This window comes from Varroa destructor, unplaced genomic scaffold (assembly GCF_002443255.2).
Source record: "Varroa destructor unplaced genomic scaffold, Vdes_3.0 BEIS01000002.1, whole genome shotgun sequence".
Lineage (NCBI taxonomy): Eukaryota > Metazoa > Arthropoda > Arachnida > Mesostigmata > Varroidae > Varroa > Varroa destructor.
In genome coordinates this window covers 710,413-735,280 of record NW_019211455.1, presented here as the reverse complement: position 1 = coordinate 735,280, position 24,868 = coordinate 710,413, and the positions used below count along the sequence as shown (strand labels likewise).

Genomic DNA, 24,868 nt, shown 5'->3' with positions numbered 1-24,868 from the left:
TATCTTCTTCAAGAATAAGGCTGTTAATACTATAGTCAATGAGCGTCGTACTGTGTTGCACTCTAGACGTGAAACAGTAATGCGTATTTTAAGCGATCTACAGCTAAGATCAGTTGGTGATGATGCTCACGCAACATTAAACTGAAATTGATAGGATTTTATTTTAGACGTGGCCATGACTAGAAAATAATGGCTTTTGTTTCCCAGCCCAAATGCACAGCGCAGACGGTACGAATCGCGCTTGTTCTTTTTAAATCTGTCATTTATAGTGTTTTTTTAATACCGTTTTCTTCATCCGAGCGTAGATTCTGCTCGAGTTGGCAAATGTCGTACATTATCTAAAAGGTCATAAATAATACATATAGGGTGTTGTAGTATGCACCCAGAGCTCGACAAGTCTACGAGCGCCCCTCCATGATATTAAACTGGTAGGTCAAGCTGGCTTACTTTGTGGCTAGTTACTTTATTAAAAGTCAAACTTGCTTAAAGAGAAGCCGTCCATTAGAATAGTGATAATAAGTTCTAGTTCAGCTATATCGTTTTTTCTGTATCCTTTATCCATGCAGATGACTCTACGAAGTCCAATAATACAATTGACGTAGATACGGAAAATACTTAAAAAAAAAACAATTTTCTGAGACGTTTGTACTCCGTTGTGTGTAAACTACGGTCAGCAGCAGACCACCGACCAAACGAATTTTTCTCGCCGCAGAGACGTGAATGAAAAAAGACAAAAGACCGATGGCAAGCAGTGGAGGCAGCTCGGCAACAGTGAACACTTTGGGAAGATCTACCACCTACCGCTCGCTACGTAAAGAGGCGACCTCTTAATAGTAATATTATTATAAATAATAATTGTAGGGGAGCAGTTTTTGCCGGGGAAGTTGCTGTTCGACGGAAACATGGATGTCCCTTCGTTGCTCTTTCAGAGGCAGAGCTATGGGTGTCTCATGCTTTTCCAGGCACTGCTCGTACAACCCAAGTACTTTCTGACACGGAAACGCAGCAATACAACTATGTCGGGGAGTAGCCCCTTGCATGCTTACGGAAAAGGCTTGCGCTTCTCGACCCGCGCTCGCCACTGACAGTCAAGAACAAAAGGTAAGGACGAAAGAAGAAGGAAAAATAAAGAAGGGAACAGAGGGTCAGCAAAAGAGAAAAACACTGGCTAGGAGAAAGCGACATACTACTAGGATTTGGCAGCCCTGAGATGGGCAACCCTGAGCCACAGGACGTGAAAGCCGTTGTCAGTTTTCAGTGCATTAGTGTTGCGAAGGCGACGTAGGGTCCTCACTCGCGAAAGTCTATAACTGAAGTCTATAGAACGAGGTAAATACTGTCTATGCGTGTGGACCTATTCTAAGTAGCAAGAATAATTGGGTTGTGGTTCGAGTGCCAGCACGTATACGCAGCAAATAGCTACCGTAAGCTTGTCTTTTAACAACGAAAAAGTACTATTTGAAACGCATTTCCACTTAAATACATCTTTATTGTTATCTAAAAAAGGACAAAGTTCTTGTATCATCAATCACTGGTTTAAGACAGTTGAACGTTCCGTTTCACAAAGGCGATTCTAAGAGTGACTCAGGAAATCATATATTAGGGCTTAGTAAAGAATTCCTGCTGGAAAATTAGCAGTAGACAAGTAATACAAGACGAGAAGCGGATTCCGGAAGAACAAAGATGTCACAAATTTATTAATTAGCGACGTACGTTCTTAGTGCTTTCCATATGTAGATTTTAATATTATTATTACTGCTACCATCACGACTCGAGGGTGCGTTGCTGACGCAGCATTTACATATTCAGAGTGCGGCCGAAGTATTTTCGCATACGTTTGCACTTCAAGTTTTTATTTGCTTCCGAGTACTATCAGACTTCAGATTCTTACATGATAGATTTACGCGATACACCGACATTTGAATATCGGTTTCCTGCGCCGTTATAAAAGGGAGCACGTACTTGTCGTTTGTTAAGGTAACGATATCTACGCAAAGTCGTATCTGCGCATGTATTTTTAAGTCTTCCATGGGTCTACTATACCCTCATGCACTTGAATTATTATATTTTTATATCTATATAATCGTTGCAACGGGTGTAAATCCAAAGGATGCGTGTTGTCATTTGAATGCCATTGCCGTACCCTCTTGCCGCTGCTATCAATCCCCCTCGCCTCCAGGGCAGGAACCAGCAGCGCCCGTTTAGCAAAAGCATGGGGTAACCCGGTGAGATTGAGTGACGACCAGATCTACAGCTAAGCTCTAAAAAGGAGCGTTTGTCTCTACCTTTTTTACCTACCCTAATCTAGCTTAGGTAGCTACAGAGCCGTAGTTAAATATGACAGAGCCTATAAATGGGCGGGAGATGCACAGGAGATTAAAGGCGTTCACATTCGGTCTACTCACGCTGATGACGTCGCCAATGAGCTAAAAAACAGTCGCTACTATTTCTATCAACTAGTTGTTATGTCAATGGTAAGGGAGAAGACCAATTCCTCTGTTTCCTCTCTTTATTAAGTGCGTAATAGTGATGCTTTGTCGTGGGTCGGTCGGACTGTTCTCGATGTTGCTGAGCGACCCAGCCACCAGAGTATTAAGTCTGTAGCCACTGAGCAAGACGGACTGTTTCTTCTTCTGGCACAGTTGTGTCCACAAAGTTATTGATACAGAAAATGAACCGATGGGAAAAAAGACAGAATAGGGTGCACGGATGCATCTAATTCGTGTGTTTACGATTTGTAACGAGTAGCAACAAGTCTATACGTTTTTGCCATTTACTGCTGTATTGGACCTCATATTCCCGATATTCAGGTTTGGGAATCCACAGACCTCGACATGCAGACGAGGTCCGTCGAATGTCCAACTGGCATCGAGGCTTCTCATGTTAAACTTAGCTTTCATTCTTGTCTATTAATGCTATTTAAACCCTATGGGTTGTGTTTTTCAAGTCTGGGCGTACGTATGTATCAGCCACGTCGCAAAGATCCCCCCTTTCTCGAAAAGATCGGAGATGGCGCCAGACTTATACCGCTCACAACACCAAGAAAATGAAAAAGCACAGCTATCACTGTACCTGATCGAAAAAGGCTCTTTTTAAACAGACTTAGTCCACTCTTTCATATCCTTAATTCTTCAAATCTGGTTGCCTCTTTTTTTACCAGGAAGATGTTATATTTAGGACAAAAATCAGACATGTTCATCTTTGCACCTGTTAAGGTTTCACTCGCGTATATGGATCAGAAATGGTTTCAGCTGACAAGTTATAGCTTGAACACAATGAAAACAGCGAACATAACGTTACGTTTAATGCAGGCGTACGTACAATAAAAATAATAATAAGCTGAATTAAAAGAGGTCCTACCTCATCAATGTTTCAGTGAATAGATGCGCTGCTCTACAATTAAGCCATGATTGCAGACACATTCCTATTACGGTTACACCATATCTGATGAGCTAGTATTTACCAAATACCTTCCAGTCATTGGCGAAGCCTTATGTTCATCATATTGTTTAGCGCGCAATGTTAAAAAGTCTTATTATCTTTTAGGGAATCGCACATGTAGTTACGGGGAAATCTCGGACTGCTTCTGCTCGGTTTTTGAAATACCAACCCCACCACGGTATGCTAAGTAGTTACGGTACGATAATGGCCCACTGCGTGCCAGAGAGTTCACGCAGGTGTAGCTGAGAACATTCAGTTCCCCTCCGACCATCTCCATTGCTAAAAGTATGTCACAGAAAAAGTTGAGAGTCATCACCTGTTTCTCGGTAGGTATTGAATTCCATGCCTGCAAAGATGGTTTAAATATTGATTGATTCATTGATTTCTCCCGTCTCGGTTTCCGCCGTCTCAAGTCTACTTCCGGCCGAAGTCTTGGCGACATCTGCAGTCCTAATCAACCTGCAGGCCCAACATCCAACAGATGCAAATGGATTGCCATCTCAGCTGGCATCAAATAGACGTATGCGGATCGAAAGCAGGTTTTACTCTCGGATAACCAAATACCACTAGCAATAACACATATAACAGACGGGATATACATTTCGTTTTCGGATGCTACAGCCACGGGGCGTATAGGAGAAGCAGAATAGATTTTGTTAAATCCGCTTGAACTGCACAAAAAGGTGTAAAAACCTTGTAGGCATATAAGGATTCTGTGCTTTCAAATTGACAAACAACAAAAGAGGAAGCTAGTCATGCAGGTATTATAACCTATTTTGTTAAATGGGACATGCCCTTGCTGCAAAGATCTTTTTAGCCTAGGTTAACGTATTAGCTATCACTGCTGCATAATTTACGAGTGCTACCCGTCTAACTATCATTACAAGCTATGCCCCTGCAAAATAATTCATACAAACTAGGTAAGACCTTGCGAACCAGATACAATTCAAGACGTAGGTTCTTAGCAACGATAAGATCCCTAGTTGATTAATAACCAAATGTAATGATATCACGCACTTCATTAATAAACAATCAGTTTCCCTATAATACACTTCACATAGCATACCCTGCATGTGCATACGCTGCAACCTAGATCCTACAGGTAAATTATATATATGTACCTAATTATTGTCTATGGCAAAGTATATGTTTTAGATGAATCTGTTTAAAACAGTTCATATAAGAGCCGACGTAATGCTACTTTCAAAAGCCACTATGGTAAGTTTGCCGCTGATCGCCGTAGCAGACGGAGCTCACGTGCCGCGAACAAGGTTTAAAGGTCGGCCTACTAGGCCCGCCGATCAGTCTGTTTTTTAAAAACAAGAGAGATGTCGAAATAATTTTGCCAGGCCAGTCCTGATAGAGTAGCTCTGCTATAAAACGAATAATGTCAGATTTATAATTATCACAGAATATTACACTCGTCACTACGACCACGCAGTAATACATAAACAGGGATTCTATTTTACTTACATGATAACTCGGCAAGTGGTTCCTCTTGACCAGCATTGGCGCCCGATCAAAAAGACGGGCAAAAAGAAAACGTTGAACGCCGTGCAGAGCCACGTGGTAAAGAAGGGCGCGTCAAATGGCAGGCCGTCCGCTACATCGTTGCCTTGTGTTATTTCGTCACTTTGGTTGCTAGACGACCCGAGCTCTAACGTAGTCTGGCCCGAAACCAGCCCTGTATCATCTAAGAGGCGCGTCCGATTTCGCGGTCGATTGTATGTGCCCTGTTAGGGAAGGCAAACACATCACCAAGGTAATAACAGTCACCCTAATAACCATAATAGAATGATGACACGATTGTTGAAGGTGTACCTAAACTCATCGGTACCTGTTGATGAGGGCAATCATTGCAGCCATAGTCTGCATCAAACGTTTTTGTAAAACATCCCTACAATAACAACATTGAACTATTAACATGGCATGTTTTTGACGTTTTTGCATATCCTTAGTCGGATGAAATTACACTGACTATTAAAAACAGTATGCTTTATATAGAAAAACCTGAAGGACCTAACCGGTATAACCGAGAATGTTAGCAATTTTATTAACAGTTAATAAAGATTGCAGCTGTGCCCCTCTTCGATCCACCGCTTTTCAGTTACATAATCCCAAAGCCGAAATCATTTCGCTATCGACGGCGTAAGAGCTACATTACGAACTTAAGAATGTAGAGTTTAGCTGCATCGACTGGACAGCTAGAAATGTCAGATTTCAACAGCTGACAGATTTGTTTTTCCCTGGCCAGCGCGTAGCCTATGTATAATAAATGTAATACTTCATTTAGTGGTATAATCGTATGTACACCTATATAATAGTATCGGTGAGGAATGAAAGAGAAGTAACGCTTAACCTCCGATAGGCTAGGTGAAGTCCATTCAAGACAAAGCACATATCACAAAAATGGAAGTCCCAGACGGCGATTTTCTCCTTGAGATTGAAAATATTAAATTCAGAGCTTTACCTCTGAAGCGAACTCGTCGAGGCATTCTGGAAAAAAATTTTTCAAAATTAACCAAGTAGGGCACATAGACTTACGTTTTGCCTTTAAACTGAATCGACGATCTATGTCTAATTTTTTTCCCTAAAAATTGAAGAACTTAAAAGTGGTAAATATCATACATGATCTCTGTGCTTAATCATAGTTTTAATTCCTTAGCCCCCTATCAGAGCCCCCCTGGATGGATGCTACTTGGACGTGAACTAATTAAAACTCTGATGGTTCCACCACTGAAAACCAGCGTATTTAGGATTATGGCAGTGCTGATTTATACCTCTAGCAACGATCCGTCGCGCAGACACGCGTATTATCCGATTGTCCAATATGTTTCGTGTTGTCAGTATCTAGTACCTGTTTTGTGTTCATAATCTCTTGTGTTTCATAATCTGGTGATCTTTCAGATTTATTCGGGCAGTCCGACTGGTCGCTAGCGATTTAAGTGGGCATATGCAGAGATGGAGTACGTCGCAGTGCGTCGTAGGGAAAGGACAACAAGAGGCCATCTTGGAAAGGTCGAGTTATTAGAGTCATATCAAACCTAATACTATTCGTTGATTGACTACAAGCCAATAAAACACGTGACTTCCAGTATTGCTGTTGGGAATAAGCGCTAACAAATAGCTGAAGATCAAAAATGATACAAACAAAAATGCCTGATCTGACGCTAACTAGTTGACCTGAATTATTTGTTTGCGTGAAAGGGAAATATGCTATGATATTGTACGTTTCATTGAAGAAGGCCTTAATTAAACTTCAATTTCAAAACGGAAATTTCTGTGGTAAAGGCTAACTTATTCTGTGTGTACCCCATTAGTTTCGCTAGTAACTGATGGGCGGATAGGATGCTTGTCTATGCCACCTATGCGACTAACTGAAATCAAGCAAATTTCAAAATGATCTTGTTCGAAATATAAAACAAGTAACAAAGCATAAGTGTGACATTTAGTTTCAAACATGGCCAAGAATGGTTAAACCGCAGCGGTAACGTCTCGTGATCGATTTAGCGAGTGCGGATCAACTTCCGACACCTATAATCTGATTTGTCTGTCTCTTACTTTATATTTCAGCATAATAGACTGAATAATGTATGCTACACAAATTCGATGTCGGGCGTCTAACTAATACTAACTACAACTGACGTTTACTCCAGTGTCTATACAACTGTTCAACATGGTAAAAACTATGTTTACGTTTTGCTATTTATCTTCTCGATCAATTAACGGAGTACTACGAACTTTTATAGCATTTTTTACCGTGAATTCATTCCAGCCGTCTGTATTTAGTAGTAGACTATCCAAATGCTATTTTGCCGTACTACTGCCTTACCCGAGATCAAGACTGCAATACAATAACTACGTTATGACCATCAGCATCACCTGTTTATAATGTGAAGATCACAGCGGGAGTTTGGTTTGCAGTTCCCACAACGATAGAACATATGCGGAACGCCACCGGCAACTTGTGTGCTTGCTTATATGCGAATTGCTCGGCATCGCCGTATTTCTCTTCTTTAGAAATTTTACGAGTTTCTATCGTAGATTTTCTGTCAGGCAACAGCAATGGCAGCTCCGACCATAGAGCATTCTTACAGGCCGCCTTCATCTCATTCAACTTTTCTCCAGCTGAGAGATACCGTGAATGAAATTGGGGGCTCTCAAGTTTTTTCGATCCGGGGGTGTTTCTTTCAGCACGAAATTTGCATTTTTGCTATTGCCTTAAGAATTTCTGTGTGTAAACTATTAAAATAAAAATTTAGGGACTTGCTGAGAATGACACTGCGGTCACTTTTCACAGGTGCCGGTAGCTCAGAACTTTTGACAACGGTTCTTGCCACTGTTTTCTTATTAGGCACGATGTCGCAGAAGGTGCTCGAGTAACGCAAAACGTATTCCTATCTTGTGCCTAGCTCTAGGAAACCATCTGTGTTGTTGGCGTCGTTGCATTGTCGACACAAATAAGCTAAGATAGAACCAATACCACCCGAAGAGCTGGTTTCTGAACTTATTCTGCAAGTCCTGCAATCGGCCATAGCAGATATACGTCGGTAAAACGTGAAACTGGTTTGAAATGCGCGCCAATTAAAATTTTCCCCAAAATCGAGCTCTGCATTAAGACTCACGAGAAACAGTAAAGCATAGTACTAAGAGCACTGAAAACCTAGTCCATAAGCGATTCCTAAGCCTCTTAGTTCATGTAGAGATCAGAGAGCGAGCTTAAGGGAACTGAGGGGACCGCCTATATCGTAAAGCTGGTGCATAAGTAATGTCCGTTCTTATTTTTCTGTCTCTTTTTTTAAACTTTTCGCTTAATCATTATTATTTTCAATATTGTTACATTAGTACTTATGGGCACTGCCCTTGGATCGTTGGCAGCCGTGTCTTAACATGTTGATTTTAGACGTCTTCTCGTTGCAAAAAAGCAAAAGATAGTGTTGATAGCCAAATACGAATGTTGTCTGTTAGACGTGTCATAACGTTTGACGTCTATGCTCTAACTATTGCTAAAAAACAAGCTCTGCTTATATTTATTTATTCAGGTCCTCATAAATAGAACAGACAGCTCAATTTATGTGGAGAGCCGTTACGGCGAACCTGTTGCTGCATTCAACTGATGGGGCAGAATTGTAACTTTTCAAAAAAGCCTTTTTTTGGTATTGGACAACTTTTGAGTGAGTTAGGTTGCTAGGAATTAGGTTATTTTTTTTTATTGCGCAAATCCAACACACGATCACAAGTGAAATGAATTATGTGTAATACTCCACATAACACGTTTAACCCTCAGTCGATTAAAATACTCTTATCAGTTTCCCGGCTTAGAGGTTGTATTCTTATCGTGTGTGAACTGGAAATTGTTTCATTTTTTCTGCTCTCAGATCTACTTCTGTTGAAGATGTATGCCCCTTTTTCTATTGAATTAACACTGCAAAGTCGCACCGACCTAAATCTGAATGATTTTCTAAACAGTCAACATAATTTGTCCTAGAATGCCCCTTGAAGTAATCGAAATGCATGATGTTCTGCGTCCAAGGTGCCGATTAAAGGGGCCTGTCCTGATCTTGCTTGACGATCCGGCCAGATCACTAGTCGGCAAGCAGGAAACGTTTGTTGTGACGCCCCATAAGCCAATACAAGACCTGTATCTTAAACGCCTAGTTGCATGTTCATGTTTACGAATTCACAATTAGCTAATAAAGATATCTATCTATTTATATGTTCGCAGTTCGTTATATCTGAATGTAAGCTAGTGATATGACCGCTTTACATAAATATATACCAGCATGCAATCTATCCCAAAAAAAGCTATCGTTTTCAGTATAGATGTGCGTCGACGATGAACGTCCACCAATGTGGTTGAAAGTAACCTTGGTAGGGTCCCGTCACCGCCCACAAAAAGCCCAATCTCTCGGCATCGTGAGCACACGATTCATAAAGCTTTTCCGACAACAATGTGAGAAACATCGATAGGCGAAATGGTTAGCTGCTGCTAACCTAAACCCTACCTTTAGACAGTGTGCGGCTCCGACCCAACTGAGCGCAATTAGTACCGTCATGAGGACTCCGGCAGCCACTTTTCTCGAATTCTCCGTACAACATTTGCGACTCACGGCAATTTCTTGTGCTAGTTGTTCACCCACAAATGCTGAAATATACATGTAATAAAAATGCACAGTAGAAAATATCTATAATCGCAACATAGCTATTTCCCTAAACCGACCTGAGGTAATCGAATCAAGTCACCGTCAGATTGCCAGAGGAAAGGTACAGAAAAAAAAAACAAGCGGACTTCATTGTGACCTTTTTTTCGTGCCTTTTCACATAATTTTCTCATTCACAGCTAAATTATTTTTTGCTTATTATTATTATTAACGGACGAATCGGAAAAGTCATGTTTGATGCTGTGCATCTTGAGGTATTTTACTTTGTAACAATACCGTGGGATGATATTATTTGGTAGAAAAGTCGTACATTGTATATTTTTTGTACCAACTATGATCACTCGTTTTAGTTGAAATAGTCTGACTTCGATCTACTTCTGTCCAGTTTGGCGGATAGAATTAGTATTCTTTTTAGTAGAATTTTTTTTTTTTTATCAATTTATGTGAAACTTAAACATTTTTTTTGTAGCCAATTTTCTTCACATGGTTTTAATTTGTTTGGAGAGTGGATGCTTAATTTCTAAACGAGCTCATGGCTGATCATGTGTTTATCTATCCCGATTTTTGTAAAAGTTTCACCAGTTCTTTCTGTACGTTACCTACCACCACTACACGGACGATTTTTGACGTCGAGCTTTCTAGAACTCAAACCAACTTTGGCCAGTTTCTTCCGATAGTTTACATTGAGCATAAGCATCACAATTTTTTTTATAGGCATGGCCTGTATTTGTGCCTTTGTTGTAATGAAATTGCAAAATGTGACGATTTTTTAAAAATTCACACTCATCTTCAAGGCAGGTCTTAGTATGGGTCTTTGAAAAATTCTACTGCAAATTTCAGCTTTCAAATGACATTCGTATTAACTCAACTATATATATATATATATATATATATACACTGTAAATGTGACTTCTAGCTAATTAAATGTCAATACTATGTCGACAATTCTATAGCACAGTAATGATGTAGGGAATAAAGACTAAATATATAGTTCGAATTTAAAAAGTATATTTGTGTTATAAACCCAAAAATGTAAAAATGAGTATTCTGGGATAATTTTGCTTGCGAAAGGTTAAATTTCCGCACAGTACATCGCGGACAGGGTGCGGCAAACGATAGATGGAAGTATACTTTCTAGACTTTGTTTGCGCATGATGCTAGCTTTGTACGAAATAAGTATGATCCCGATTGCTTCTTACGGAATCCGAATTGTACGGAGATACCTCTCCTCGAAATCGCTCAACAAATTTGGCCGAGAGTGAAGCTTCTTTCTTGGACCATGCCAAAGGCTTGCATCGCTCCTCATGGAACAGACACGTGTGCCTTCTAAGCGGCACGCCCATATTTATAGAGGGCATGCAACGCAAATTCAAGCTTTCTACCACCCTTGTCTACTCGGAATTGATCAGCACATGGGAGCAGGCGACAGGGAAGATCAGTCCTGACTTTTATGATACGGAAGCTATGACTCACGAAGCCTGGAAAGGCCTAGACAGAAAAAAGCGGTACGCCGTTGCATCTTATTTGAGACGATGGGCTTTGATTCTTTGACGGCCACGTGCACCTGTACGAGATGTCGTGCAGTACATTTCAGATACCATGCGGCATTATATATTACACTACCTTTATTAGCAGTTTTTCCGATCGGGCACATCGGGATTTAAATTTTAAAAACAAGTTCAATTCAACTATATTTTTCAAAAAACATGAACTATACAAATAGAAGTTCAAATGGACCTCAAAGGAAACGGAGTGCTTAGATTTTTCTTAATAAAATAAAGTAATAATAACTTCGCTAATGCTTAAAATAGCACAGCTTGCTAAATGTAACGGTTTTTTTTTCATCAAAAGCCAACCTAAACAATAAATCTACCACAAAGCTTTCAGTACGCAATAATACGTAGATAAATGTTGGCCCTTATCGCACATTATTTATGCTGTATTATCTAGCCATACATCTACTCCTATAATGAACAAAAGAAAAGAGAACTTGGACGTTAAAACAGACAGAACGGGTTTGGCAGAACATAGTGTATATGTTCCGTAAAATACCGTTTTGCCACTTAATAACAACCTTCTTTCATTTAATCTATGCGTAAAATTCGATTTTTATCTGTAATACTCCCATTGTTATCCGTGAACAGTACAGAGATTATGCATTGCAGCTTAATCAGATGGGATCATCCACACGTCTACAGAAATGATTCAGTATATCCGTTTCGGGCCGATCGTCTATACAAACACAGACACACCTGAATTTCTCTGACGCTCATCTAAAAGCGGTTCATTAATTCCCGGCTCCGTTCTCGATCGTACACTATTATGAAAATAACGGTCACGGGGACGAATACAGCAGAGATGTCCGCATAGTGTTGGCATAGATTCCCGCCTGATAACACTAATACCTTGAGCTCGCCTTTGGTGCTCATCACTCGAACGGCTATCCTGGCAAGCACTGGACACGATTACAGGGTCCGACTTACAGCTGAGATTAACATGTACAGACAAAACCATGTTAGCATTTGTACTTATGCACTGTTTTTGTTATGATCCCAATCGCGCATGTATTGTAGAAAGACTAGGCACGTCCTTTCAACCACAAATCGTCTTATTGTTAGCATCTAGCTTGCTGTGCGCGCACGACGCTTCCTACTATGGTTAGTTCAGTTATGTCGTTGCAGCAATGACCCAGCTCATGGCCGTGATATCGGGAGTTGTGCAAAGCCTGGGAGACACCGTTCCCTTTTGGGTAACGCCCGTCCATTGGTTGCACTAACTGCTATAACCTACGGTTGGCACAAAGCCAGCCTTCTTTTGTGTCCTGGCTTCGGTTTCCTAGTGTGTAAGGGTCGAATTGGCTCGTGGCTGCATCGGTGGGGACAGCAGGCTCAGACGAGAAGTCTGGGCCAATCCTCACAATCGATTAAGCGACATTACGACCCTTCGAGGGACCAACGATACCATCGCCTTGCAACGAATCTCGTTATGCAGATGCGCACTCACACAACACCAGCAGCTATGGCGAAAAAAAAATAGCAATGCTAGGTCTGGTCGAAGGACTTAGGATTGCAAGTGAAACGGCTAGGCAAGTCGAGGGAAAACACGATGGGGTACGGCTCAGCAATTGCCACCGGGGAGAAATTTGGCTGTCTACCATTACTACAACAACTGCTAAATTCGACTGGTGGTAACGTGTCTAGGGGCCAAGCAAACAACTTTGGAGCGTTGCCAAGACTCGGACGCGGTTTGCGCGGCACTTGGGGGCTGACGAAGCAAGGTTGCTATTGAAATCGATGCAACATTTGCTGGCAGCACTGCAGCGAGTGACGACCAAAAATGGGTCTATCGATCACTTCAGGAAAGCTTAGTGGAAAGCTCTATCGATGATGGTGCAAGGCTAGGTGGATCTGCTAGCGTACAATGTTTCTGTTGCTTATTATTATTATTATTATTATTATTATTTGATAGCATCGAAACAGCGTGAATTTGGGACCTCGCCGTTCAAGTAGAGGAGGCACAAACAGCGATCTTCAGACGCCACGTCAACTCTGAGCAGACGAGACGTACTCACAGAGATTGTAGCATTGGCAATTGCGCCATATGAGCGGTGGCGCTACTTGTCAGTAGCGAAAGATGAATGTACGACTATTAGCCAAGCGGTTCGTAGTGGCTGTGGTCAACTTTAACCCAGGATCACGGTGGGCAATAGGACAGCAGAAGCGGCAGCAACACTGGAAGGTTAATTAGAGTGACACAAGCAGCGGCAATACAAATGGCAACAGGAGCAACTTCAGTTGGATAGGAGTGCTAGACGGTGCGTCAACAGACGCGGTAGCAGCAGGCCAAGCGAAAGCCGGATAGGTCGATATTTATACTGCAAAGCCCTTGCAGCCTGTTGCCTGCTGACGAGAGTAAGAGCGGCGTTGTGGACATCATTAGGAGGCTTCGAGCGCCGGACACCATTGCTGCTTTGTTGTATCGGCCGCAATTGCACCAGCAGTAGCAAAGGCAGATTCGGACGAGCTTGGACGGCGCTTTCGTCTCTATCCGACCGCATGACGACCGGATCGATCACCTTTGCTCTTCCCAGCCTCGACTAATTAGTGCGCAGTGGCTATAGCCGAACTGTCACAGTCAGGTTCCCTTAAAGAGACTGCTTCACTTGGTGCGTTCGCTACTTCAGCCTTTGCTGTTGCAGAAGTAGGAGCTTAATCCTCTAACGACACTGCTTGTCAATTTCCGTTCAAGCGTTTGTTAACTTCTTATATATATATATATATATATATTTGTGTTTAGAGCAATAGAATTGTGTTGTACGAACGTCTAAATTTAATTAATGCGTCTGCTGTTAGCGGATATTTCGCTGCAGTAATGACTGTTTGGCGGTTCATCGGCAAAAGCAGATTTGTTGTCGTACTCATGATTTGGTTCCTGGTGCCGACCGTCAATTGTCACTTCGTTCTTCTTGGATTACTTTTTAACTTACGGGTCTTTTTTGGCCGAAGGCTTTTTTGCGGCGCTGTTTTGTCCTTTAAGTGCTTAAGAGGGGCAAGGAGAGTTGTCGGCCAATGCCAATATACTGCTAGTCGTGCGTTCAACGAACCTTTCCGTAACAAATCATGGTATTTGCCATGGTCCACGGACATAGATCATTGTAGGTCTTTCAATTTACTAAAGCTATAGTTATAGTTGCAGTTAGTTAGACAGTTAGGGAGGTAAATCCACGATCTGCGCAAGTATCTCGACGCCCTCCTGCTCTCTCTACGCATCGTATCCGTTTGTTTGCGCGCCGGCCAGTAGGTCATCGATACTCTTGAAGTCCGTTCACTTGGCAAGGCAAGGCCTCGTCTCGCGTTCCTTTGTATGCTCATATAGATCAATACGGCAGCACACAGAAAGTTGCCCCATTTCTTTTACAAACGTGTCTACAGTCACGAAAAATTGTCGTGGTAGGCCGCCGATTCGTGTAACTTTGATTTATAACACTTGTTTCTAGTGCGACGTAAACGAAGCCTGGTCGTTCACTTTTGCCATTACTTCTATCTATTTAAGAGTTGCAAGCACAGCAACACCCTGTTCACGCCCTCTTGCCCGTTGGCGCCCGAGTTGCTTCTGCGTCTTATATAGCATGCGCAAGAGCACAAGCCTTCTACCAGAAACTGCAATAGCATTGCGGGCAGCGAGTACTAAGGACAAACAGCCTACACAAGAAGAAAGGTGAAAGAAGGACACCGGTACGAACAATGGTCTGCCATGGCAAGCCTTATTTGTTCTGCATGTATACAGAGTTGAATAATAGAACAGAATTTTAGCTGTTAACAAGACGTATATATATTTTTTGTAAAAGGTGCTAGTTCTAACGATATATATATATATATATATAAAATTTACTATCACTTTCAGCCTTTGCCGTACGTGTCTAGTCGTTAGTTGCTGATACCTTATTATAACGAAACACTTTAATGAAGGTTACTTGTTGGAGAAATATTGGATTTATGTTAAACAATAAAATAGAATTTCACTAGTATTTACTACGATACCAGCCAACTGGATAGTCTAACGTTGTTTTAGTTAAGAGCAACGACGATAACATCCAATCTCGCCGCTTTGAGTCATGTGTTACTTATCAGTCCCTGGTCTAAATTAGCAACCAAAACAAAAAAATAAAGCCAACTAACTTTCTAAATTCTGGATGGTAATAATAAAGGCACTGGATGTCGTTTTTCTCAGGCATAAAATAGTCGCGACCAAAAAACGAGCTTGTAGTCTACATAGATAGATACAGGCGACACCTGGCTAAAGGTTTTACATTAATAGATATCCTATCGACTTAAAATATGCTTTCGTAAATCAACACAATTTATAGAAAAAGCGACAATGGTTTAATAACAGTATTAACGTATTTGTGCTATAGGATTAGGTTTGAGATACCTATAAGCGGTATATGGCCCTCTTCGGCAATGGGTTACACATCCAAATGACAGTCAGACTTAGCCAATATAACTAGAAAGCTACAAAGTGCCAACTTTATAACGGGGCCAAAAAACATTTATCGGGCAGGAATGGCCAGCAGCTCGAGGTCAATTTAGGACGAATCAGCAGGGACGTAAACTGATTTTGGCTATAGTTGGTTTTAGGGAAGTTTTGTTTAAAGGCCCGAGGCCGAAATACCTGGCCACATTCTCATGAACAATAGGCAACCAGCTCCCATTAAAAACCAATAGCTAGGCTCATATTTGCTCTGCCCTGTTTCGGTGCATAATTTCCGGCGACGAACCCATTCCTATAAATCAAATCGCTCGCCTTCTGCTGTAGCAAACCGAACTTACATTGTAAGTAACCATCTAAAAACAGCGATACCCTACAGAAGCAATGACTGTTTTTGTAACGTAGTCCCGCTTATGAAAATCGGTAGCAGGAAGTCGTGTAAAGCTAAATAGAGCAAAATACAGAATTTTCAGTAGAAACCGTAGAGTTTATCCAAAGGTTTAAGTCGCACACAACTACCCAACGCTATCGCAAACGCATTGGAAATTATCAAAACAAAGAGTCTACTATGGGCTCAACTATGGGAACGACACCCTATTGCAATTGTATTGATAAGGCTTAAAGTTGAGTTTCTACAGTTCTTTAGTTGTTTGCTTTGCGTATACATTTGCCCTTCACCGGCATTTTGAGCACAGGACCGATAACAGAAGGTACATTCTCACGCCCTTTATTATTCGGCTTTGTTAACGATTACTTCGTCTAGACAGCTGCTCTTCACTCGGCTGAGTCAGCCGAACGAAATGCCGTGCGGGCAAATCTGGCTCCGAAACCTTCAGGGATCTCTATTTAACTAATCAGGAGACCGGTCGACATGTTATAGCGGACACGATAACATATAACGTTGAAAAATTTTCTAGAGCTAGAATATTTAGCTCGAAGAGCCATAGGGGTGCGATGAAGTTGAAGCTATCGTTTGGAAGTGAAAATCGCTCATTAGAATCGCTCTCTTTTAAAGCTTAGTCTAATAGTTTATTATGGGCGCTGCCGGTGGGCGTCCGCAAAAACGATATAACATCGTAGGTCGCCGAACGATCAACAAATCGTGATGGATAGCTGCCCACTGATTAACAAATAGGGCTAGTTAGTAGGAACGAGCTACCGTAATTAAGAGTGAACGCGTTCAGTTAAAAGGAAATGTGACTTCTATCGGAAGTTACGAATTATGTCGGATAACATGAAGATCAAAAGGTCTAATTTATTAGTTTATAGATAAACTGAATTTTTTCCTAGTTATGGAAACGTAGGATTTTGGAGCATAACTCTTAACAAAAATTTTCCCATTATCTGTGTATCCAATGAACTAATATCAGTATAGGTAAAATAAGAAAACGTATGTGCATAATATTGTGGTTAGTTTACCTAAAAAGTTACTGAACGACATGTACGTTAGATAGGCACAGTTTTAGATTGTAGCTAATTACCCCCCACTAAAGCTATGTTAAGCGGAGGGTTTGGCTTGAGACATTGTTAGTTATTTTTCTCTGAAATTCCCTGTGTAATTCTGCCTTTTCTTATTAATACTTCTACGGAAATCTAAGCGTTATTAAGATTGCCGCTCGGTGAATAAATCAGTTTCTCGCAAGAAAATGTCTGCTATGAAGAAGGGTCGTTTTTATGAGAGAGTCTTGTAAAAGTTCACCCATGATAGACGTTGTCGATATTGCAAACAAAATTAGTTTTTATCATTTGAAAAAGGTTTAGACAAATTGGCCAGAAGCCAACTTGGCGTCCTGAGCACACGGTCAAATGTCCGCAGGTATTCAGCTTGATAAAGGAGAAACCTCGTGGCTCGCTCGGGTAGCGGAAGCTCGATATCTGGCACGTTTTTTTACACCTACTGGGTATACAAATAGAAAATATCTGAATCGGTGACAACACTTTCATACAGTCGTAAGACTTTACGTGTGCATTTTTCGGTATCACGAGCATTGCGTATGTAGTATGATCGATGTTTTATGTCGCACGCTTCATGAGTAATATGAACTTGCTGCTCGTTGATGTAATGGCAGAAGGGTAAATATTACTTTGGCACTGGCACAGTTGGTTTGATAAGAAAATTGTACATTTATTTTTATCGACAACGGCGACCTCTATTGCGATTATCTGGGCAGGTAATCAATTGGCTCGTGAATGTTCCTGCCATGCTTATACAATCTCTTTCCTTTAACTACTAGAACACAGTGCAATTATGAATGAAAACTAAAACAAACCCAGAAACGTTACTCGTATTGATTTCTCGAACAGGTATTAATACGATGCGGATGCGAAGAGTGAGCAGTGTATCTAGCCCACAGTGTATTTCGACTTAAAACCGCATAGGCTAGTGTTAAAAACTCATCGGGTTCAACTACCTCATCCAACGTTGGCTTGTATTAGTGATCTTTGTTATTGATCATAGTTCAATCAATCTCAACCCAACCAGCGGACACCTAGGGAACACAAGACGATGGATGCCTTGTCGGCAATCTGTATATATATATATATAGATATATATATATATATATATATATGCTGTAGCATCTCTTCAATTTGAAAAGAAGATCCTCAGGGAAGCTTGTTTCAAGGGCTGTTCGATTAGGGATGACGCTGTACGTGTCCTACCGTTGCCTCCTTAAAGTAAACCATTCTTCAGAAATGCGCTATTAAGAGCAATGTCTGTGACATTCAATTTGCAAAACGATAGCTGACCAATTTGTATCATTTCAGAGAAGTGATTGTGCTGGTACATTGTAAAATACACAACTCAGACAGCAATTGCTCAGATATAAGAAAGAAATATGCTTGGTGGACCAGTCAAACTCGAAAATTTACTAGTTCTCTCTGGTAACAGGAGCCTTATTTATGAGATCCAACATCACCTACTTATGTGACTGGAGGCACCAGTTTCCTAGGTGTTGTAGTTAGTTAACTCCAGTTACAACCTTGTCTCGGTCATTTGCTTGAGCACTCGCTCACTGTTTCTACCAGTTTCGGCAATATTAATTGTCATTTTTGTCTAATAGCCAGGTCTACTAATAGTCTATCATGCTTGGCAAGCTTAGAGATCCTGCTGCGTAGTATATAAAAAAAAAAAAAGTATTTATTGACATTAAAAGTCGGAGAACAAGAAAGACGTAGGCTTACATTGAAAGACACTACACAAAACCGCATAGTCCTCCGTCCATTGCGTGACTCATAGTAAAAAAAACGAGGACACATTTTTTTTAAATGGTTCTACACCGTGTATATGCACACTGTATTTTAGGCCTTCATTCATTTAGGTTCAGCGAGGATTTAAAGGGGTACGGTCGCAGCGAAGTCAGCAATAACATTTAAAGCACGGAAGAGAGTGAAGAAGTGCATTTCTATAACTAATCGATTCTTCAATTTTGTTCAGTGATGCCAGTCTCTAGCTATCTCGCTCAGAAATTTCAAACACTGACGATCGCTCAGCCCCGCCTCAGAAAAGTTTCCTGTCCCCAAGGTGTGCGTTATAAACCCAGATGGGAGCCGCGGCCACCAAGCGAAACGTCAAGCTCACAGGGCATCTCTTAATCATACTAAACGCGGAAAGGAGAAAACTACAGAAGGCTTCCGTTGGCGGACATCTACGGCTTTTCCAGGATCAGTACAAGCATATGTAGAATGTTTCGAAGGTGCGGTCAAGCGTATATATTTATATATACGAATATATTGAAGTTGCTTTACTAAAAAAAGTAGAATGCACTATCTGGAGTTCACGAAGACGTTGTCGACAAGATCCTGTTAGTCTTATCTTTAAAAGTAATGTTCTTTGCTCCTTATCGAACCTATCTTCAATTATTATGTACACACACCTATATTGCGTGCGATTAAATGAAGGAACATACGAGTATATCCATTACGACCACGCTAGGAGTTGGTCAGATCCCAGGCGAAGATCGCTTATTTAGATGTGATTGTAATTAGACATATATGCCATAGCGCACTTGAATACGACTACCTTAAAAATGTATTTTACAGACTGCTCTATTAGGACTTATTTGCATTACACTACGTTCTTAAAGCCGTCGTTTGCCGCGGCCTATATTGCCCATTTCAAAGGCATACCATAATGCAAAACGCTTTATGCTACAATGAATCCTGTTGCACCGATGGAAAGGTTATAATAGGCCAGAGGAACTGCTGAAATTCATAATTTCGTTGTTATATACGTGCATGGCACAAAGCAGTCTACGAAACCTGTCTTTTTCGGCGACAGTACTGCTGCTTCTGTTGTTTCTTTTATTTATGTCCATTCCATAATGAACCTTTGAATAGCGCTATCTCCGTTCCATTGCCTGTTTCGTTTCACTTAGTCTATATTTTACCATCTCACTGGATATAGAAAAGTTTGAGGGTTGAAATTCGCTCAGCGCTTCCAACGGGCCACCAGGTGACCAGCTGGCTATGAGTTGACCACCTTTAAAAGACCTCTTGAATATCTCTAATCAAGTTTATGCCTCCTTCAAATTCCTCGTACATACAGAACTCTACCGAACCCTTGGAAAAACAAAATGAAGAAATAGTCCTCTTATCTACCAAGCTTGTTACCATAGGTGTCTTACTCTCAAGTGCTTAACCGCCCGTCCTCTGGATATATGCATGCAAATCTATAGTAGCCAATGAAGTAATTTTCAAAGCCAGTAGCCTTCCAAACGATGGTCTTTCGGGTTGCAAGGTGAGGTCAAATTTAAGGAATGTAGGTGAAGAGCGCTACGACATGTAAAGCCTACGTTCCAGGAGGATCTGATGATGGAACGCACGTAATTCGAAAGGCTATTGCTATTTGATAACGTCGGCAATGGTGGGCTTGTAGAGTCAATCCGAGCGGCTAAAGTAGCTCTATCCTATACTTGGTCTACTGAGAAAATTTGACTGCTACCGAACGTCTCATAAATGTTCGAGCAAAATACGACAACCCAGATTTTCTGTCATAAATCTATTCGCTGCAGGAACTGTTCAATATGATACGTTTAGTTGGCCCGGGGGCTGCCTATTTAGTTACTGTATTTGAATTGAATCATGCCACTGGTGCGTAGCGAGCTACCAGTTAATTTGTTCAGATCTGCTAAGCAAGGCAGTGACTGGTGCTGGGTCTGGATAGCACCTGCTTCGCTTCTGTGCTTGCTGAGAGTAACACCCTCTGCCGCTGCCGGCGGAACCAAGCAAAGACGTTTGGATTCGCGTACGAAGAAAGGGCAGCTAGACTCGGGCAAAGCCTTGGACCATCCGATACCCCTGTTCACACTGCACAAGCTCACAATACGGGAGAGATGGTGGCAAGGAACATTTGCAAACCAAAACAGCTGCCGGTGCGGGTTTGAGGTCGACGGATGGCGCCAGTGAGCGGGAATACCTTTACAGGAATATATATATATATATATATATTCCGCCCACAGCATCTAAATTGGAACGTACTTCGGCGGGCCATTTATCGTAGGGGCATGCGTTTGTCCGCCATGCTCTATACTAGAGGTGAGCCTTTCTGACACGAAATAACAAGCTCGTCGTAGCAAAGACATTATCTTTTCTTTGGCCCGAGGAAAATCTCTATGAAACATACTAGAAGGTTCTCGCTAAGGTTTAGATTTAAAACGCTAAAAAGTCAAATTCTTTCCGATATTATCTTTGATACATAGTTCCCAGCAGATTTTTGATTCAGAAATTGACGGTCGCGTTAAAGAAAAATATCAATTAATCATCATATGCAAAAGCCCCAATTTAAGTACCGTATCCTGTATATTAGATAAGGGTGAAGATCATGTCGTTTACAAATCAATATAACAAACTAATTCCCATATTTAATGATTGACTGAGTATAGATAAGCGAATTTGGCAAAAAATACGATCAAAAGATCCTATATTATTTGACGAGAGTAAACAAACAATAGATTCAACGACACTGACGCTCATTACTGTCTCCGAAATGACGTTTGTACAGCACACGGATATACCGTTAGCAACGTAAGAACATTGGGTTAATTAGTGGAGATCGTAGAAAACCGATTCATATCGATTCCATGGTACTGTTGGGCACTCATCTCAACGAGAAAAACAAGAGCCTCGTTGTTGTATAGCTGATTCCTTTCTGGCGTGGTTTAGTCTCTCCTACACGGGTTAAATAAATAAGTTATATGAATTATCTACTATTATCTTGGCTTTACGTCAACCCTATCTTTTTACACAGGAATGATTAGATTCGGAATTTCGAGAAAGGTCTGAAGTTATTTTTATGTCTGTTTCTGATTTCTATAGATGGTTTAACAGTTGTCGCACGGGGTACGGGCGAGGAATTCTACGTAAAATTGATTCATCTTGAAGGTCGATATTGGTCTTTTAGATTTCTTTAGGTGTTGAGCTCTGGACCTTACCTTAATTTGCTGTGGCTGCCAGTGGAAATGGATCCAGTGAGAGGACCGATTAGTCGATAGTTTTCCGCGTTGTGCATCGGGTATTTGTTTTACATTATATTAACGTCACTTCAGACGGCTGGCTCCCAGCGCAAAGCAAAGTGCGTATACGCTCGGATTCGACCTTGAACCATCATGGGTCCTTATGTTATGTTCTTAGCATGCAAACACGTGACCCACTGCGCTATTACGGAATCAAACAGTAGATTTTCGTGTGTCTTATGCTGTGGTCATACAAAACGCGACAAACTTCATTAACATTTTCCCTTTTGATTCTTCAGGACATCAAATTATGAAGCGGAGTTTAAGAAAGGCCGCGCACCATATTTCCTCTGTGGTCCACTTCGTACTTCGAAGTTCTTTTGACACTCATTTCTCCCAGTCTAAAACAAATGTGAAATTTATTCCTTGCGATAACTTCAATCTTTAGTTTAAAATACACAAGGATAAAGGCCTAAAGAGCGCATCGGTTTTAAGAAGCGCGATAGCCAAAAAATTTGTATCGGTCTTATGTAATATGCTAAACAAGCCACCATCCTGTATGCGTTGTCTGATAAATTCTAGTAAACTCTAAGCGAAACACTCTGGGATTTTCATTGCATCGCGTTGAGAGTGGTAGGAAGTTTCAAATACAAATAATTCATTAAGGTTTGAAGTCCTTTGAAAAAGGTTCGAGACTCTGTAATAGACGGCCACTGTTTATTTCGTCTTAGACTATCCCCAAAGAGCCTCGTTTGAACGTTAGAAACACTTTCCATTTTCATCAGCACTTGATGATCAACGTCAGTATTATTACTCACCTGTTCTTTAACGACGTTCCCCCTAGTACGCTATAGGGCACTGCATTTTCATCTTGCCAAGGACTCGTTGCATAATGTGCTAGTAATTCGTGAAAACTTATTGACTGTTTGTTTAGCCACTTTATAAAAACATCGGTAAAGATCAACTGCATATTTTTCAAGAATCAATCAAGCTGACATGGATTTTCTTCGAAGTTCTCTTCATAAACTTCAGTAGGTGAATTGTGTTGTTTGGCAGAATTTGTCATACGGCAAACGAGAAGATCCTTGGTTGCGTTTATTCACGTCTCGTTAGCAAACGTGCTCTCGGGTATGATCTTTTGTCTTCGCTATTCCGAAAGGACTATAATATAAACGTGTTATAAAGTCGTAATTAAGTTAGCGTACTTCCCGCGAGACAAATCTGTTTCGTATATTAAATTATCCAAAATGAAAAGCTTAGCGACTGACGAAACTTTACATTGTCCATCTGCAATGTATTTGTCGGTAAGTTCTGCAGATTGCCATTTTTAAAGTCAGCTAAACTGGCTTCTTGGAGAACGTTTACGAACCTTCGCGAAAGCACGAGGAATAAAGATTGATAATCTTTATTCCTGCATTCTTTGTTAGCCTTTATGCTCACTTGAGGTCCTGTGCGCGACGTGTCACTGGGTTGGTGTTTGAACGTGAAGTTGACAATCGATCCAAAACAGGTAGCAGAAGATTGTTACCTTCTATCGAACTCCGCCGCTCATGAAACAGACGCGTTCTATTTACTCAAATAAAGTTTACGTCGGGTGGATACGTAGTTCGCGCGAGCGTCTCCCTAACAATGATAACAACAACCACTGCGTCAATAAGCATGGCAACTGAAAGCAGACAGTAATTATAATAGACGCCGGCTCAGAAATAACAGCAGTGAAAATAACAAACATACAGGCGCACATAGGCGATTACATAGTAGAGAATAAGCCACAGCAGTAAGAGCAGCAGGAATAGCATGTTCAGCTGAGAACGGCCAGAGTATATTTATACAAAGGTTGAATTGCTGTCCTAGTGGTCCAGTGGTGGCCAGTATAAGGTAACGTAGGACAAAACAGGTTGAAACAGGTTATGCCAAGCGGAATAGAGAACATCCGGGGTTTGACAAGATACAGTCAGAAAGGCGCCACAGTGTGCTCAAGCGGATGGTACTATTACATGCGGGTGCTGACCACTCTGTCTGTCGCACAATTGGACCGAGTGAAACGCTAGACGACGCAAGAGTTCACAGGATGGCAACCGAACATCGTATCAGGACATAAAAGGGTGTGGGGAACGAGAAAAGGCTCTCTTCGCACCCGGCGAGACGCCGCAATTGTTCGGAGAAGAGACCCCTTGGTGCAACTGCCTGGCCTGTTACAGGAGAGGACAGTAACAGGAGAAAAGCAGAAGCAGCAGCAACGCTGGCTGCCGGGCTTGCTTTCTTGCTACAACAGGTTTTCCGAACCAACTTTGTCTCTTCTCTGCCCCCTTTTCCCTCAATTTCCCCATGCTTCTCTCTTACAACCTAGAAAACACTCTACGTCCTGGGAATTCCTGGTAAAAGCATGCACAACAATAACAGTGGCAGTAGCAGGAGGTTTGTGGCCTAGTGAAGAGGCAAGAGATGCATATCCTACGGGTTTCTTCTGTATCGGTAGTATGCACTCGAGTGTTACGCGCAAGCTATAATATTTCTACACGTCCTGACAAAATAGTACGTGCATACGAAAAACAAATCAGACGCTCTTATCGTTTTAGTTCTGTGCATTGCCATCGGAGCTGATGCGAAAGTGTCCAACGATTCTGCTAACTTCAGAGGTGAAAGCCCTTTTCGAAGCCGCTCCACGCATATTATAGAGGAATAAAAGGGAAGAAAAGCACAGCAATTACGAAGACACAGCACCCAAAAAGCGACAAGCTAGGCCAAGTCAAGCGAACAGATACTTATCAAGTACCTTCTCCCTTACCCACTACTGGGTGCCTTGTATACCTTAACTTCACTATA

At 41.4% G+C, this 24,868-nt stretch overlaps 1 protein-coding gene and 1 long non-coding RNA gene across 20 annotated transcripts in view; one reads left to right on the top strand and one right to left on the bottom strand.

The window, feature by feature from the left end:
- The window catches only part of LOC111243944 (solute carrier family 35 member F3-like), a 107,697-nt gene that overhangs the window by 34,747 nt on the left and 48,082 nt on the right, over nt 1-24,868 (bottom strand). For 16 of the 18 annotated variants that reach the window (XM_086979321.1, XM_022790318.2, XM_086979330.1 and 13 more), the window contains 2 exons: nt 9,447-9,586; nt 4,915-5,174 (listed from right to left, as the gene is read on the bottom strand). In XM_086979321.1, coding sequence (XP_086835447.1) covers nt 4,915-5,174; nt 9,447-9,586 — 400 coding nt within the window. The other 2 variants (XM_022790328.2, XM_022790325.2) reach the window with 2 other exon arrangements.
- The window catches only part of LOC147757218 (uncharacterized), a 26,009-nt gene continuing 6,225 nt past the window's right edge, over nt 5,085-24,868 (top strand). The window contains exons 1-2 of one of the 2 annotated variants that reach the window (XR_015320451.1): nt 5,085-5,203; nt 6,349-6,459. This is a non-coding gene — a long non-coding RNA (uncharacterized LOC147757218). Of the gene's footprint in view, nt 5,204-6,348; nt 9,156-24,868 lie in introns of those variants that run through there. The other variant, XR_015320450.1, reaches the window with a different exon arrangement.